The sequence below is a fragment of the Styela clava genome, chromosome 11 (assembly GCF_964204865.1).
Source record: "Styela clava chromosome 11, kaStyClav1.hap1.2, whole genome shotgun sequence".
Classification (NCBI taxonomy): Eukaryota; Metazoa; Chordata; class Ascidiacea; order Stolidobranchia; family Styelidae; genus Styela; species Styela clava.
This window is the reverse complement of record NC_135260.1, coordinates 10,000,001-10,019,068: the sequence shown is the minus strand read 5'-3', so window position 1 is coordinate 10,019,068 and position 19,068 is coordinate 10,000,001. Positions and strand designations below refer to the sequence as shown.

General features: G+C 33.5%; 2 protein-coding genes across 2 annotated transcripts in view; one reads left to right on the top strand and one right to left on the bottom strand.

Moving 5' to 3' along the window:
• Window positions 1–713: 713 nt before the first annotated feature.
• LOC120347267 (uncharacterized) lies at window positions 714–14,594 on the bottom strand. The gene is made up of 3 exons (XM_078117939.1): window positions 13,602–14,594; window positions 2,728–2,859; window positions 714–1,537 (listed from the first exon to the last, which is right to left on the bottom strand). Exons 1-3 carry the CDS (start codon window positions 14,370–14,372, stop codon window positions 1,343–1,345), a joined length of 1,098 nt encoding a protein of 365 aa, XP_077974065.1. The 5' UTR covers window positions 14,373–14,594; the 3' UTR covers window positions 714–1,342.
• Window positions 14,595–18,909: 4,315 nt separating this feature from the next.
• The window catches only part of LOC120344178 (uncharacterized), a 3,724-nt gene continuing 3,565 nt past the window's right edge, over window positions 18,910–19,068 (top strand). The window contains exon 1 of the mRNA XM_039413688.2: window positions 18,910–19,047. Coding sequence (XP_039269622.2) covers window positions 19,008–19,047 — 40 coding nt within the window. The 5' untranslated portion in view covers window positions 18,910–19,007. The remainder of the gene's footprint in view (window positions 19,048–19,068) is intronic.

The window sequence follows — 19,068 nt, the reverse complement described above, 5'->3', positions numbered from 1 at the left end:
CCAAGACACAACAGTTCGATATTTTGCGCAGCTACACAATCAAGTGCAATGCTGTATGTAAAAATCACTATTTAAATGTTTTTGAATGAATAAAAAGATGAATGTGCCAGTATATTTGTAAAGTTTGTTATAAAAATCCTAAATCAAAAAATAAGACGTGGTGGTACAGTGAGTTTGGCCAACCTTTGCTGATTAGGTGAGCTTTTGAATCAGAATTGGGTAAACGAGTGGAAACTGGCATTATTTCGCAATTAAATCTATTTAAAAAATGTTGAACTTGAAAGGTGTTTTTGCGGAAACAGTCTAAATCTGGATTCTTTTGAGGTTGCAGTGATTTCCTGCTTGTTCAGATAACCGATGCCGCCGAGCAATTCCATGGTTTTCTCTACTATAAACACTACAAATTCGCTGCTATCATTTTCCAATTTCTGAAAAATTTCTTCGTTGTCTTGACTTCAAAAATTGGTTTACCTTTTCAGCTCTTGTTATATTTACTAAGAATCTATGTTATTTTGCAATTCAGCAAAAGGGAAAAGGCAGGCTATTTGGAACTAATCCCCTCTGGCTGCATGTGCTCGCATCGCAAAATATCAGAAACAATACTGCATAGTTCTAATAGTATTCGACGAGTATACCTATGGGAGACTTCAATATCGATTTTTCCAGAAAACCATTAATCAAAATAATCAAAAATCATTTGTTTTAATAAATGACAAACAAAATTTATTTCCGGTCATTCAATTGAACAAAATAGAAATTTCACTTCGGCTCGGATTTAATCATCAATAAATTATCTAATTACTTTCGTAATTTCAACCACAGTTGTGCAGTAAAGTCATTAAACAAACTGTGTCGCTAAAGCGCTTAAAAATAGTTGATTTATAAAATAAATATAAGAAATGAAATTCACAAGTTTTGTTACAAATAAATTTCTATTTGGGTTACCCAAATTTTCAAAACATAACCGTCTTGACTCTTATTGATACCCTGACAAATATTTAGACAACGCTCATTTTCACTGCAGTCAAAAGTGACACACAATAGAATTCAGCAGTCTAGGCGGGGTAATTTGCGATAGATAATCAACATAATATATTTCTATTTTTATCAATTGTGATATACAACCAATCATGTTACAGATTCAATAAATTTAATTTCAAATACTTTCTTAACTTACCCTAATGGCAAAATGATTTACGGCATAAACAGAACACGTTATGAAAGTAATACCAAATACTGGTGAAATAACTAGAGCAAGCTTTTAAATAGGATTTTGTATGATACTAATATTACAGCGAGGTTTTTTGTGAATTCACTGCGTTTTTTTTAAATCAATATTAGATCACACTGCTACATCTGGCAAATAATAATCGTATTCCAATGATGAATACGGCACGTTGTCTTTGACTAATAAAATCAGAACTACCAGGGCGAGACCCGTTATTCCCATCATGATACCGGTGTTGGCGAATTTCCTTCCTTTTAATGAATAAAGTCTGGCATCGTCGATCTTATTTTCTGACAGCGACTTCTGCACCTGGAAAATTTAATTACCATAATTGAAACGAAAATATGTTAGCTATGTTTTTTAAAATATCAGATACGTCCCTTTTTCATACTATTTTGACAAGTATCCGCCGATAATGTATGGACCTGGTATAAAACTTTAACCCAAGCTATGCATACTGAATGTTATCATGTCGTTGTTGTTAATTGAAAATGATTCTTTGATAAATTCAAGGCACGGATGATCGGTCGCTTAATTAAAAAGACTCGTAATTAGATTAGATATTATCGCATGAGATTTTCCACCACATTAAATTGAACGAAGAGGGTAATTCTGCCAACGTGAGTTCAAAATCCACCAAAACACACAAAAACTTAGCTATCAGATAAATTTTATAGTCTTATATTTTAAGTGCATCAACATTCTATTCGAGCAATCAATTTTACAACACACGTAATATATCCTTCACAATTTTTTTTCAAAAACTGAAGTACATAACCGTTGAATGCAAGAATATTGTTAGCATTTAAATCAAACACAATAAATTCAACCGCGACAATAATAAAGTAATTAAATATTTCGTTTGATACAAAAATTGAGGATTTTCAATACTTATTCAGATACCGCTTACCGTGCTTTCCCGAAAATAAGACAGGGTCTTATTTCAATTTTCTTCCGAAAAAATACACTAGGGCTTATTTTCGGGAAATGTCTTACATTTTCATTTATCAAAAACAAAATTATAAAGTTGAGAATTACGAGATTTTCAAATATACGAAATATGCAAACCGATATCCATTTACTTATAAATAACACGTTTTTAGTCAAAATACCTGCAAAACATAGATTATCAATCATTTAATACGCGCAGGTGAGATTTCTTGCTATCTACTAGGTCAAAAAATAATTCGCGTAAAATACTAGGTCTTATTTTAAGCGGAGAGCTTTTATTAAAATCATTTTTAAAATTCAGTCTAGGTCTTATTTTTAGGGAAACACGGTATTATTAGAAAAAAAAGAAAATTACACATTTCATCTATTTAATATCATTTAATTAAGAAAAACTATTTCTTCTGATTTTATATATAATTTTTTGTTTCGTTATTCGATGGAAATGACTGCGATGAAACAAATATCAAATATAAGCTTGTGGTCATCTAGTTTGGTATAGTCAGATCCACCAACGTTTCTTCCAATTGAAAAAATAAATACTTGATTACCTTCCATGTGTAGTAAAGTGCTACTATGCCGAGTGGTAGAAAACAGAAGAGCGTTGATACCATTGCAATAAATAAATTGTCAGAAATAAGGCTTGGGTTCTCTGTAATCGTCCTTGTTTTGAGTTTGCGGATCTAAAATATAAACAGTATAAATTAAAAATGACTCTTAGTAAAGTGTGCTATTAATTTGGTTTCTGCGAGACTAACTACCTATCCTTCTTCTATGCTTTTGTGTCGGTGGATACATATGCGTAAAACAAACAAGGATGCTGAAGTAAGATTGAAGGTGACTAATTTAAGTGAACAAGAGCCTTAGCCGCACACTAACACAAAAATATTTTAAGTCAGACTTCCTCAGACATACATAATTCAACCTAATTAGTAGTTGTTGGTCAATTAGTAGTAAAATATAGTGGAATCATGAATGTCTGAAGAAGTCCGACTGTTTTTGAATCAGCTTGTTATTATCGTTGACAGAGTTCCAGATTGGAAAGAACGCATTCACATATTTTCGAAGAAGTAGTAGTCACAGTATAATTAAAGTAAGATGAAAATCTACTTTATCTACTTCTACATTATTTCGAATCAATTTATCAGAAATTTGAATATAATTTATTGTAAAACTATATCATTTTAATATATATGTTATTAATTTCCGTAAGCTGATTTCGGATAATGTACTTGACGAGTTCAGACACCCTTCCCGTCAGAACATCGATATTCAAATTTAAAGGAATACAAAAAAATTCCCAAAACAGTTCAAATTTGCATTATTGAAACATCGCGCCCTTGCTTGGCACAATGGAAATTCAATTGAACAAAGTTCCTAGTTGGTACTAAACATGGATAATCATAAATGGAGTAAGTTTGTGATGACTCGTCTCAGATATGTTCGTTATTGCAGTACTCTCGTTATCGTACATCGTTGCAACAATATATTGTTTCTAGATTCAATGAAAAATATATGTATATGCAACTAATTTTCTAGAAGTAAAGTCAGCCATGATTCAATCTTTGCTCTAAAAGTCAATTGATTACTCATGAGCATGGAAAAATCTATATTAACATAATGACATTGAAAGGAGAACGCTATCTGAGGTAAACCCAGCATGGCATGTAATAATAATGCTCCGACCTGTATTGAAATGATGACGAACAAAATACCTGGAAAATTACTTTATTCAATAATTTGATCTTCCATCCTGTCTGAAGAAAAGGTCAGTATAGAACTACCTTTCATGTGAAATTTAACTATATATTCAAGCACAAACATGCTTAAATCGGCCAAATGGTCATTCTAGCGTCACTCAAATACACATACGGACTGTATACATACTAAAAATATTAAAATTTTATGTGCCAAAAATGCTTTTTAGAATGCACGTAATCTTTCCCAGATGTATTGTTTTTAAAACGAATGCTACAATATTAATCGTTGGCATACGAATTAAAAAATGTGGGTAGATATATATATGTAAAAATATTTTTTCGTCGAGGAATTTGTCAAAATTGAGCTACAGCATACGATTTAAAAAAGGAACACACATTTTTATTTTCAACAACAGATATTTAAAATTTATCATTGTTGGGTATTTTAGATCTATCTAATGTTTATTTACTATTCCCGAAGGTGTTTCTAATGGGTTCGTTTAGCCTCGACCACTCCACATACAATTTTATGAAAAGATGACGTAGGCAGTGAGTAAGATATTTTCAACTACCTTCTGTTGCGCTAAAGCGTACGAATCCCTATCCAACTACCATAACAAGAATAGAACTACAAGGAGTAGTTGCAAACTTCTACGACTGTAAAAACGGTACGGCTTTTGGCTGTAAAAATATCCGCCTTGCGCGATTGCCGGCGAAGAAAAGTATTGATTGAAAATAGTGACCACTGTAGTTGATTGTAGATTTCCGTCTTGGTTCAGATAAAATTGATTCTTAAAAATCCAATCTCTAATTCAGTTAATTACATTCACGACTCTCCGTAAAACTGGCTATTCTGATGGGAAATTGTAGTAATATTGAAAATTATATCTATTTAGATATATAACAAAATTGGAAGCAATGGCAAATGCATGAAACTAAAGGACGCGCTTTCGCCAAAGTTATCATCGAAAACATCCCCACTACTAGTACTGGAAAGTGAACAGAAGGACGACGGCCAAACTGTTCTTTGGTTTTAGAGTAGACTATTCTTATGTTATAAAATATATCGAAAAATGTACCAATATGACTGGTGTCTCAAATATGTCATGTCCTACTTTTCCCATTTATTCCACTGCTCTGAGTTACGTCAGGAACATATGGTGGAACAAGTAAGCATATGAACGGGGAATCAGGCGATGCTCAGGATTAGAATAGATATGATACTCTGGCATACGGTAGGAGAATACGTATAAAGAAATCTTCATACAATTGGGACAGGTGTGGAACATAGTCATAAAAAGGGCAGTAATGTATTTTGCATTTTTTTTTATCTTTTTCATCTACTCGTGCAAGTTTTCTGTTATCTGTGAAATACTCTCAACTGTTAAATTCCTAATTTTGTCACCAAATCAGATCCGATTGTTCTGCTTTCTATTAACTAGAAAATACCAATATATAAAAACATCTTTACTATGTTCAACGCTTAGCAGGTTTAGAAAAAGGAATTTAATCTGGAATCAATGCGTAATTCCACACGTACTAAAAATATCCACAAAATCCTTGCCTTCTTACGTCACTGGGGGTTGTCACCATCATAGAATAGTGTTCGATAATCCTACCGATAATCGACTTTTTTGCGCAATGATCAAGAGACTTTCTCGCATATCCCATTCTCGATTTTTTTATGTTTGGGAACGTATACATATCGAAAATTTTGCTTAATTGTTGTTGTGTAGGTTTTAATTGTTGTTGTTAGAAAAATCGATTATTGCATGCATTTTGTTGTTGGTCTTGATTTTGTATACATTGTATAATACCCGAAGAAAATCATTGTTCGTAAAAGCGTTTTTTCAGATATCACAAGAATTACTTACGTTATTTCTTAGTACTGAAATTGCCAGATATCTATTTTAAGAATTTTTCGTAGTTTTCGTAGCCCACCTGCATGAACATCAGTCGACATTTATCAAACGCCATGGGTGACTTTTCAAAAGGCCAATACTTCCGTTTGGTCATGTTTTCTGACAATATTCAGGTAAACCAGCGCACGAAAACAGTGTAGTATGACGTCATAAAATAGATGCGAATTATGTAACTGAGTGACAGAGATAGGATAAAAATGGAAAATCAATAATGCGCTACACCCAATCGAATAGTGTTCTTGGCCATTAGCATGTCTAATCTTATAAAATTACTTTTTCATTAAAGATGTTTTACCGAGAAAGATTTGCAATTCCTGAAATACATAACTGAGATATAATTCTGACAGAATTGGTTTAAGGGTCTCAGATCTTGTTTTAATCAAAAGCAAGTTTTTAATAAACATCTCTCTGAATAGAAAACCGATGGTATTTTTTATAAATTAGTGAAAATTTTTGGCTATTGATTTTTTTTTTGTAAATTCTGTACATTAATAAATGACGAGAAAAAATAGGGTATACACTGAATTTTTAAGCCTTCATTTTTTACTGTCCAGGACAAAATAGAACCTTCTTTTTCTGGGAAAAAAATTGCTCGCTTGGATGAAGAAAAACTTCCACAATCTATCAAAGAAAGAAAATACAATACTTTCATATAGGTTAAAGCTATTCGAAGTTGAGCCTTTCACGATATCATAAAATTTTTGTGAATTGTGTGAAAATATATTTCTTGCTTGACGACGTTGCATTTATTGATTTCCCTATAGACAATCTTCCTGATTTTGTACACCAAAAAATTTTGACCGTTATCAGTGACAACCAGACCTCACAAACAAGTCAAATAAGTGAAATCATTTTATTCCCTAGCGGAATCGAGGAAAGTTATGGTGACTCACAGAAAGGAGACATAAATTAGGGAGAAATATCAATTTTAAACGTGCACTACCGCATTCAAAATTTAATTCAGAAGCATCGTTCATGAATATTTCCATTCAATGTAGAAAACCGATCTTTCTTTCACCCCTGAAACGTTTTTGTTAGGGTAGGGATGGTCAAAACCGAATAATTTAGTATTTTGAATACATTTTAATATGGAATATCGAATATATTCTGAAATGGGTATGCTACACAACAGAAATTCTTTAATACATTTGTAAATTCTTAGATATCAAAGTTAGTTGGCAAAGTTGGCAGAATAATTGAGATAAACATTGTTCTAATTAGTATTTTTCATTTTATTCTATCAGAAGATAACAAATTTTTTGTCTATAATAAAATAATGAATGATTAAAAAGACATTTTCAAATGAAAATATTCTAAACTATTTCTAAAATCAAGAATTTACAAAATCGAATAAAACCAATTTCGAATGTATTCGAATACTCGTTTCGTTTTGGACATCCCCGAGTCGCCATGGCCTCCTTCCCAAACTGTAATTTTGTGATCTTTTTTACAAGCCCTTGAAAAGAAAGATTTATCTACTTACATTAGATACTGAAATAAGTGAATAAAAGTCGGTTAATCTAGAATGAATTTCCTGTGAGTTGGTAAATTAACAACCTCGTAAATTGAGTAGATTATATTTGTTCGAAACTTATGCAAAATCTGATGTGAGAAGACACAAAATCTCGCTCATGTGAATGACAGTCATTATGTTACAGCGCATCGATTCTTAAAAGTTAGTCTAACCACAAAAAGTTATTCTTCAACCTATGGATTTACCGTAGTTGATTGATTATTCCATTTAAAAATCGGCGCTTGGCGAATATGAACATGATTGAAAAGTGCTTGATTTACATGCATTAAGCTTTTAAATTCTAATTTGATTTTAATAGAATCAACTCCTCAGACTCGTTATACAAGGTTAAAATAAATAGATTTTATATACAGTCAGTACAGCACACGATTTTTATTTTTCTCCACCAATACAGAAGGCATTGCCCTTTTTACAATTCTGTATTGCAGTTGAGTTCAATTTCAAATAATGTAAATGCATATAGTTTGCAAAAGATGTGATATAGAACAGATTTTACATTGCTTGCAAAATCTACTTCAAATACTGATTTCTCAGCTGAAAGCAACCAAATTGGAATAAAATGACAACTTTTCCCGAGTCAGTAATTTTAAATTTGCTTTTTTTGGACATCCCAATTTCGCTTTGAAAAAAACAAAAACAAAAAAAAAACGAATTCTAAGTGATTCAAGAGTCTTGCTGCACACTAACACAAATATATTTTTGTAACGTTTCCTCTAACCAAGGTAGTTGAACTCTACCAGAAGTAGTTGAATACTATTTGTCTGAGAAAGTCTGACATTGTTCAGACGAAATGCTACAGAAATACATTAGTGTTATTGTGCAGCAAGACTCTTGAATCACGTAGGATAGTTATCTTCGCTCTTGCTACAGCATCCCTGCATTAGATGTATACGGATCCATCGGCGCAAAGCATAGAATAAGGATAATTAATTAGTCCCATAGAGAACTAATCGATAGAAAAATCCTCTACAAAAAATAATAGGTAAATTTATTATAATACGGCACTGTGCTCTATTATGGACCTCATTAGCCTACAGGACGCAACAGAAAATCGTTAAATGGGATGGAAATGCCGCGATACAAGACTTCGCGTTGCAAAGCCCAGACGTGCAAATATAATTTGACTGATTCTATAAAACTTTTCTCCCGCTTTTCCCTCGAGGTCAAGCAGTCCCTAAGCGCCCACCACAAGATGGAAAAATCGTATAAAGTCGTAGGATAAACTACACACACAGTAAAATTTAATCACACCTCATACCAAGTATTAGATAGATATACTTTGCTCGGTTTAACCACAGTATTTATATAGTCCGTGGTTGATACGGTATTAATAAAAAACTAAGATATATTTAAATTTCTACCGACGACCCTGTGTCACATGCCTATGGAGTGCAGGACGATAAATGCATTTAAAACTTTGCAGTGCCGGAACGTACGACAATAATTTACGTAATTTGATTGGTTGAAACGTTGTTGAGTTGTTCCAATCACCACTGAACAAAAGAGGAGTCTTGACAGATTAATTAATGCTAATTTGCTACTGTGTTTCCCCAAAAATAAAACAAGACATGCTCTTATTTCAATTTTCTTTCGAAAAATAACACTAGGGCTTAATTTGGGGGGATGTCTTTTATCTTCATTCATCAAAAACAAAATTACAAAGTAGAGAATTACGAATTACAAATATACAAAATATGCAAACCGATATCCATTTACTTATAAATAACACGTGTTTATTTAAAAAAAACTGCTAAATATAGAATATTTCAAAATGATTCTCCTCTGGAAAATTTCGCGCAATCGACTAGGTCTTATTTTAAGTTATGACAATTAAATATTGCTCTGGTGGCGTTTAGTTAAACTACAAAAATCAAAAATTAGAGTTCGAATCAAGCTTGCTTTTTATGTTCTTATCGACGAACTTATTTTATTTTTATTTATTTCTATGTTGATCAGTCAAGGAGAATGTTTTTTTAAAAAACTGAGTTTTTCTTAATAAATTCATTTATTTTATTGATGTTCTGTTAAAACTAAATATATTTTCAAGACGTTGTTTAGTCTGAATATTTATTACTTGATAATTATTTTGAACCAGGCGCTAAATATTGAATATTGGCTTCCGTGCAAAAATCGATCAGTTTGACGTTAAGAAGGGTCGTAGCCCCGATCCTGAATATTAAAACATAAATGCGCACACAAAACTTTGGAATCTAGCCATTATAATTAATCACTGACTTGGCACCTATTTAAATACGTATACCACCGTAATAAAGAATTCTCTTTGCAACAATACAATTCTTCTTTGATATATATCAGCAGCATATGTTGTAATCACTAAGAATATGTATGAAAACTGAAGATACCACGAGTTTATTTACTGCAGATAATACCCCGAACCATTATGATTGTGCCGCTGCCAATTTTTACCTGTATTTATACAGCAAAAGTATACATATATATCGGCATTGTGGGATTTTTAACCGATTTTATTGTTTTCATCACGCAAGCTTGTAATACTGTGCTTCCTCGAAAATAAGACCAAGCCTGAATCCAAAAAATGATCTTAATGTAAGCCATCCGCTTAATAAATGATGAGAAATGGGGTCATACAGCTTATGGTAACGATTTTCATTGAGTTAGGGAGGCGTAAGAGAGTCACTGAATACGCATTTTATCATGTTTATTGATATTGCAACATCAATTAAAATTTGAGGGATTTAACTAGCGTTCGTGAACAAATAAAATTTTCAAAGATTTCATAGGAAGTCTTAATTAGCGAATATTGTATCATTCATTCACGCACTATCTCGCTCGAAAAACTGGCCTACATGCAAAGCATAAATCGGCGGAACTCCCATTCAGAATAGTATTTAATCTGGAATCTGAGTTTCGGCATCGATTTTCTGACTCAAGTTTAATAGCTGAAAATAACATGTTTATATATATATATATTTAAATTCACGCTCTTCCTCTATGATATATATGAGTAGCACGATTACGTTTTTACCTAATTTATATGTAAACATGAATTTCTTCCAAATATACTTATTATAACAGTCTAAGTGGGCCGGAAGCGTTAAAAAATTTACATATTCTGAAATTTGACCCAATGTTCTGTTGAAGATTGTAAAAAATATGTGCAACTCAGGTTCTCCCTATACGTTACTATTGCAAAATTTCGGATACTCATTTTGAGAATGTTTTACGAATTTATACAAACTGGTTTACGTGTTCAAAACATTTAACCATGCGCCGCTTTCAGGTGCTGATAACTATTGCTTATTTTTGACGACATTACTGCTCAGTCATTATATATATATATAATGCAACAAGTTGAACTCATTTTAGCCTATTCCATCGCAGCGTTTGGGGAACTAATTTTTGACTTTTGAATTAATCTAAAGCTCCTTGGGAGACATAGTGAGATTTAAGTTATTTGATTCACCTCCATTTGCGGGAAACACAACTGAAAATTGACGTGACAAGGTTTACAACCATGCTTGAATAACTGAGCGAATTGAGTGTCTGAGCGTCTGCACCAAATGCAGTTGTTACGTCACTATTTACTTTATTGCTGAATGGTCATTATTACGGAAATGAACATGGAAATCGATGCTAGGGGAAACATCCCTTTACCAGACCACAGTTCCTTTTTAGCTATTTTTCCTTTGATATGCTGCACATTGCATTTTGAACAACTGAGCAAGAAACAACTGTTAGGGGTTTTACAGTAGCTACTTTTGTTTACACATATTTGTAAATTGATCTTTTGTTCCAATTTTTCAAGTCAGTAGCTGAACTCAATTTGCTTTGAAATAAGTTTTCACTTAAACTTGTATAAAGTGGTTTTCGCCTGTAGGGTTTGTAATTACGCCGTTTTTGTCACTTTTTTGTGAGTTTTCGTCCCTATGAAACTTGGACTTGACAATGTATATATACGAATAAATATTCTTGAGATGCGACGTCATCCTCAAGAACCTAGGTCTGAATAAATTGGTTATGATTAATGAAACATAACTTAAATATACACAAAGTATACGCTTGCCGATATACCGGTAGAATCCCCAAAAGCACGTGAACCAAGCAGGCCAACGTGGACGATAGGCTTCGCTATACAGGATGTAAGTTATGCAAAATTTGTTTTGAACATAAGGCATGGAGAAAACGATCGATAACGACGACGAGTTAAACTATTCTAATGGTTTACCAAACAGACAATCCATACACAATGAGATAATAGAGGATTGCATGTCCGCTTGGTTTGCAGTTCGTGACTAATGCTCTCGGCCTTTCAGTTGGCATGCTCATATAGTCCTACCCGACTCATTTTTTTATATATATATTGTTAGAAGATTAATTAATAGGCATTTAATAGTGTAGCGCTACAATAAATAGTAAGGCTGCGATATGGATCTTATCATCACGTTTCTATGTTTGAACTATACCGAACTGCCGGACTACGCCAGACTACAGTAACCGTCTACACAATGCATGTGCATTGAAACGTGTTTTGTTCGGTTTTAGGAAAATTCGCCGTGGGAAATCTCGCCGCATGAAATTTTGCCGCATAGGAAATATCGCCGCAAGAGCATTTTGCTGTAAAGCAAGTATTTGTGATAAAAACAGTTATGTTTTTGAAATACATTTTTATTTAAACAAGGTTCGTTATTTAAGAGCATACCCCAACAATAACCCTATGCGGCGAATTTTCCGGACACGGTTTTGTTCATATTATAGGATGTCACAATACTGAGATTACATTTGAGATTTTTTGTAAAATGTTTGCATAGCGTAAAGCATATCTAGAAGTAAATTCATTCGTTCAGCTTATCCCCGTGAACCGTAGCATTGAGATTACTGTAGGAAGGAATAGGAATCTATATAGCGGAACCGCAGAAAGCAAGGTCGATCCCTATAGTGACAAATTCTGCTCTCCTTCCACATACTTTACTTTAAATTATAATCATTGAGAAAGGCCTGAGCTTTTTTATCAGAATAAAAAATAAGATTGATAACATCACGTTTGCAAAATACAAGTTACATTCAACCTTTTTCCAAAAGTCAATTCTTGGGCGAGACAGACAGCCTAAATGAAATTGGACGCAGCCTAATCAAACTTGTATCGATTTTACAAAGAATTTATGCTTGCATTGGCATCAGCAAAGTTTATCAGGCAAAACTGAAAAATATATTAGATAGTTTAAAACAAATTTTATTCTTTAGGAATCTAGAGATCGAAATTGATATTTTTATTGTTGTAATTAGTACTTTATGAATGCACAAACTGCGTTCCATTTTGAAATTACCAAACGTTCATTTTCATACGAAGAAAAACGAAATTTAATCAAAAATGGTCATCATATTGTAGGCGAAAGTAATATGATTTAATATGATCATGTGAGTGATGTTTTTATGCTTTTTCTGAAATTCCAGCTGGACTCTTTTCTCGAAAAAATACGAATATATAACTTGTATGATTTTCAATATTTACAAATTCTAAAAAAACTTTGGCAAGACTGTTGTGTATTAAATTTTACTTTTAGCAGTTGATATCATGACTTTCTGCGGCCACTGTGTACTGTCAAAATCCCATTTATAAAACTTAGGATTTGAATTTTTTACCTGTGTGTCACAGTAAAGTATATATTATGAGACAAAATATGTAGACATATATTAAAAAAATTCGAGAAATAGTGTTTGCTATTGTGTGATTTTTTTGCATGCATATTGTATTTTTCTTTACCTTGGTTGTGATTTGCATAAATAAATTTTTAAATAATTTCATCTCTTTGTTTTTATAATATATAGAAATAAAGACTAAAACATTGACTGCTGCAACGGTCCGTCCAATTTAATCGTCGACTTGCATTTTCTTGTTAATTTGTTACTTATCGATCTCGATCGGTAAGTATGTTGATAGGTATTTATGTCTGTCTGTTTGACACTTTCGTATGTTACGCGATATCTCACGAAAGCGAGGTTGAATCTGCGCCAAATTTTGTATGCGCATTCATCATATCTCGGACCGGAAGCTTATTGAGTGGGAGCGAAGGATACACGCCGCTAGATCGATAAGTCGGCGGTCTCCTATCGCTATCTCGTTTTCAGATTTATCTGTAGTCTTAGACTAGAGTGCCATCGCTCAATTTCGTGTCCATGCGATTTGGATTTTCATTAGTGTATTAGATTTTATGTATGGGTGTTTGTGTCGGTACCATCGCTAACTTAAAATTATAGTTCGTGATTAATCAGAATAACGTAAATGCTACCTTATTTGCCCGTTTCCTCCGATAGTAATTCTTCGATCTCCGTTTCGGTCTTGTCACGACGACATGCCTGGTCGCCACGTCTGGCCTTGATCTGTTACGCGGAATACCTCCGACGGCATTGATTGTTCCGTCATTTTGAATACAACTTTCGTCGATAATACTTTCTTCTATTGTATTAGCCAAATCCGATGGATCATATACGCTGTTTCTATCAGTACTTTCAAAGCTTGTATTAATCGAATGAAATCGATGAAGTAACGACAAATTTTCGTTCGTACAACGCAATCTTGACACTGGACTGTAAGAACTCCATTCAGAATGGGCCTGATTGTCTTTTATTGCAAAATATGGCGGAAGTCCAGTATCTCCCGAATGAATGTCAATTTTTATTCGATTATCATCTCTATTCAGTAGTTCCGACTTATGATCGTATTGACTAGAAGGATATTCACTTACAATAGTACAAGGAGATGGTTCTTTCCATGTGTAATTGGCATGAGATGAAGCCCCCGAACTACTCTCAATATTGCATAAAGGAATGCAAGATTTTCTCATTGGTTTAAGTTCCGTTGAAACCGGGGGATAACTGTTTCTAATCGGCATTGTTCCACATGGATCCTTTGCAGAAACTTTGGGATAAATTCTGTTGTGACGGACAACACGAGGCTCCGAATACCTATCTAAATCATATGTCTTTCCGTTTTGACAAGAATTAGGATCAGTCATGGCGTAAATATCCAGCTTTTGTTGATTTTTGCGAAAACTCTTCATTAATTTCGTGACAAAATAATCATTTATCGTGGTATCTTGAAAATAAATTGTTGTTTTATACCCTTTAACACTATATACAGAGGCAATGAGTACGTTACTATAAAGGCTATGATTAAAAATCCTCTTTGTGTGAGTTAAGGGGGAATTGTGGGAGATTGTGGTGTAATGAAAATAAAATCAATTTCCGTGGATTACTCTCGAACTTTTTTAAACATCAGGATTTTGAAACTGTTCATATATATGCTGTCAGAAAAAAGGTATTTGCATCAATCACATTATTAAAATCAATGTATATGTAAGGGATTATTTAGTTTTAATAACTGAGAAATAATACCACCACCCTCTTCACAGTTACTGTGTTACCAAATAATTTTCCTATACAACCCCAACAGAAAGAATATGTTAGATGCTCTGAGAGAAATCTTGATTCGAGGTGGATGATGTCTTCCGGGCATACAGATATCAAAATTTAGAAACATTAAACCATATTTATCGAGCACGCAACTACGAGAAAATATATAACCATTGACTCGCAGGTGCTGTACCAACTGATGGCGCTATGGCGATGTCAGTAGTGACGAGGGACTCCAACTCAGCGGATATCAGGGAAACAGGGGTGCCTTGAAATTATGTATTCTAAGTGTATAAACCTTACGTCATATGAATACTATGACCTACTGCCAGATCACTATATCTGTCCTAACCCACAACATAGCACGAATCCCACTTCATATATTCACTTTAGCAATTTGCCCCCCAATATATATTATAATCCAAATAATATATACCAATTTTTTTGAAACACCGCGCGGAAACAGTATGAGGGAGGGAAGTTTAAACACGGAGATCCGTGAAAAAACGTTTTTGAAGTAGTATTTTTGTTGACAATCACACACTAAAGCAGAGAATGAATTTTGAACTACTCGCAAATCTAGTAAATGTCCTTTCGGGGTAAACGGGTGCAAAAACGCAAGAGATAATCTGATTAATTAAAATATTATAAATAAATAAAAAAATTAAAGTATCGTCATTCAAAGAAATCGCGTTTGTAGTTTGTAGGATTGATCAACTTCCTCAACATTTTTCTTGATTGGTAGTTAGATGGGGTTGCGTGCGATAACATCCATTTGTAAGCTACATCATATGAAAGTAATTTAGTTTAAAATTTGCCAAAAGTGTTCATTACTCCACTTTTATGCCTTTTTTATATATAAGATGAAAGGTGTTCTCTCATAACGACCGCCAGTGAATAAACTGGAACAGTACATATATATATATACTGCGAACCGTTAATTTGAAACACAGCTTCCTAGATAAATTGGATTTGAGAATTCTGGGTTAGGCAACAGTCAGTTAGGCACGTTTCATTGCAAAATTCAAATCTCAGCATACCATTTCTAAAAAAAAGTCACCAATGAAAAGAGTATTAACCCAAACACCTCAAAGTTTATGTTTTGAGTAGAATGTTGCCTGATGTTAGTTTGATATGTGTTATACACACAGTACACAGAATATCGCTGATTGTACCGCAACTCTACTTGAGATTCACATTCACGTTCTGAAAGGTCAAGTTATCGAAAACTTCAAACTACCTTATATACACTTTGGCAAAGCTGCTAACTTTATACCATGGCAAAGCAACTAAAAATGAACAAACATACACGTACACAAACATGTATGAGTGTAGTTTAGAATACCTATCAGCAAATTTACAATAGGATTCGAGAGCCTAAAAGCTTTTTATGGCCCTCCCTCGGCTGGCACTTGTCGAACAGTGGCTTCTCGTCCTATTATCCAAGGTGGGTATGATAGTTGTTTGTAAATACTTTAATGTTACTTATTCAGTATTAGAACCTGATTCCAACCAATTTAGCACGGAATGCCGCCCCGAGTACTCGTTGTAGGTTTGCCCAAAACAACTTTTGCTACTTTTGGGTAAACGCACTAACCGCAATTCGTATCTTAGATCTATTTCCTTGTTTTGATATCTTAGTTTTGATCTCGCACTAGACTTGCTAACCATTCTTCTGGCGAAACTGAGTTAGGTCAAAATTCACGATGTCACATCATAAATAAACTTTGTAGCTGTTCTGTATACTGTATACACTATAAATTAACTTTTTTCTAGACAAGTTAAAAACAAACTAGCATAGTCCCCTCATATAACGACCCCGTTTTGTATATTTGTGGCGAAATCATCATCACCCAGTTCAGAGACCAACCTGCCATTCACAACTGTCTTCAACGGGTAAATCGGCACGGGCGAGCAGCAAATGAGCGCAGCGGTATTTGGTGTGAAAGACAAAGATTCACCGTGAAGAAATCAATAACCAGCCGTCGGGAGCGCAGCCCGAGCTTACGGCTTTCGCTGACACGTAAGACAACCCGTATTGTTGCGGGACTCCTCGAAAGACGGAATTAATTCCGCGTCGCTGCCCTCAAAATACGATTTTCATTAAGTTTGTTTTCGCTGTCTAACGCAGTTGCATTCTGTCAATATATAAAAGAATTATTTTCCAGAAATGTATTTCGGCATGTTGGTGAAAAAATTCCGAGCCTGAGGAAGAGTAGAAGAACCGCCGCTCCGATACTTGATTTTCCATGTTTGATAAAATGCGAAAAAGTTGCATTAAAATCGGTAAAAAGTACCTTTATTTAATTCGAATTATCAATAATAACGCAATAGTTTTGATTACTACAAAAAGTTCTCAGCAACCTCAAAACCACGTCATAGGCCTAAGCATTTTGCTGAGGTTTCCAATATTTAGATGTTTAAGGTACAAATGATCGGTACAGACCGGATCGCTTTCGACTGTTTTAGCAGGCTTACGATAAAAATAACATTGAATTGTCATCAATAATGCATAAAACCGCGTGGGGTCGATTGGATTAATTTGAATTTTAAGTGTTTTTACTCCTGGTAATTTTTTTGCTTGAGTTGGATAGATTGTTATTTTGCCGTTATTGTAATGGCAAAAAAGGCCTAAACGTTAATATATTTCAAAATAAATATATTAATAAATTCATATCATAAAAGAGAGATTTAGCGATGTAGCATACAATGTAGCAAACCAAGGTTGCCAACATTTCATAAAGCATCAGATGCATTTCAACTTTTCAATGAAATATAACCTGAAATTAATGCTTTCAATTAATTTACAGACAGATCAACGGTTTTGACGCAAATGGGCTTTTTATAATTGAGTTTTACTGCAAGCTTTTAAATATTAAATATTATTTAACATTGATTTCTCCTAGGTACTTCACGATATATTTTCCGGGTTATATTTTATTGTAATTTAAGCACATCAAATATTGCTTTTGTATGATGCAAAATCACTCTGGCAAAGATCTGTCATTCACATTGCTTACATTAAGCATTGTGTATGCCCTATCTGTCTTAGATATAGCGCACTGCAGTCATTGAAATCCTTTTGGATCAAGTTTATAAATTAATTTTGTTACGATAAGATATGCCTAATTTATCATTCAAATTAGACTTTCATTCCAAACCGCATTAGTTATATTTTTGGGAGAATTTTTTAAAACTACGAGCGAGGGACAGAGTCGTTGTGGGTAGCAATTTTGTTTTAACAAAATATATCACGCGAGCTCCCTCCTGTGGCTTTTAAAAAACATCATATTTTTTCTTGGTTTACTAAGTTCACAAAAATACATCGGCGCTTAATCACCGACAATATTATTCGGAAGTTGCGCACGAACGTACGTCATTTTATAAGAACCGAAAACTGATAACGCACCCAATTGCTTTGTGCATGTAGTCATAGGATGAGCGTATTATATGAGTGTATACACGTGGTAAATATATTATTATAGTAGATAAGTAACGCGTATCCCATTTTAGCAAATAAAAACTGAATGATGGGTTTCCGCTGGACTTTAGAAGCTATAAAAGTACAGCTTTGGTGGATGCAACGTTTATGAGTTATAGTACGGTCACATATACAGTGACTATACTTATTTTTAACGTACTTGTTGAGATCATTTTTATCGACAAAAGATTTTGCTTTACGTGATCACGTGCTTATTTGCCAATTCTTTGTTAACTTTTATTTGGACAAACCCTATATTGAATACGTTGTTGACGTAACATTCATGATTGTAGTTCGTACAGTCAACAGTTGAAGTTGTAACATTGCTGAACAGAAGAAGTGCTAAAATCTCAGTGTATGATACCCTGCTGTAGGCGCAACAATATATTCACTTTTAATGGTAAAATATTGGCTATTGTAGCCTAAGATGCTACATTATTTTGTATGTAACAAAATTGATAAATGCTGAAAGTTATTTATAAACTGAATGATCACCGTAGTGATAAGTCATACAAGGAGGGAAACAATGATTCAAAACTCGAATCTTTTAAATGATATGAAGGAGCCAGCCACAAATTTTATTTCAGTCAGTGTATATGCCGTTTTCGATGATTTATTACAGTGACATGGAGAAATATTATTTTTTAGTATATATTTATATTATATTTTTTAACATTTTATTTACTATAATATGTCCTTTTCAGATTAAAGTTTACTGTTCATATTATTGGAATTTCACGTTATATCACCTGCATCAATACTTGCTACTTGGAAATAAAATAGATCCTAAATATAGACGAACATGCGACTTGCTTTTTTGTTATTATTAACATGCACACAAGGTAAGATACTGAAGTAACTTC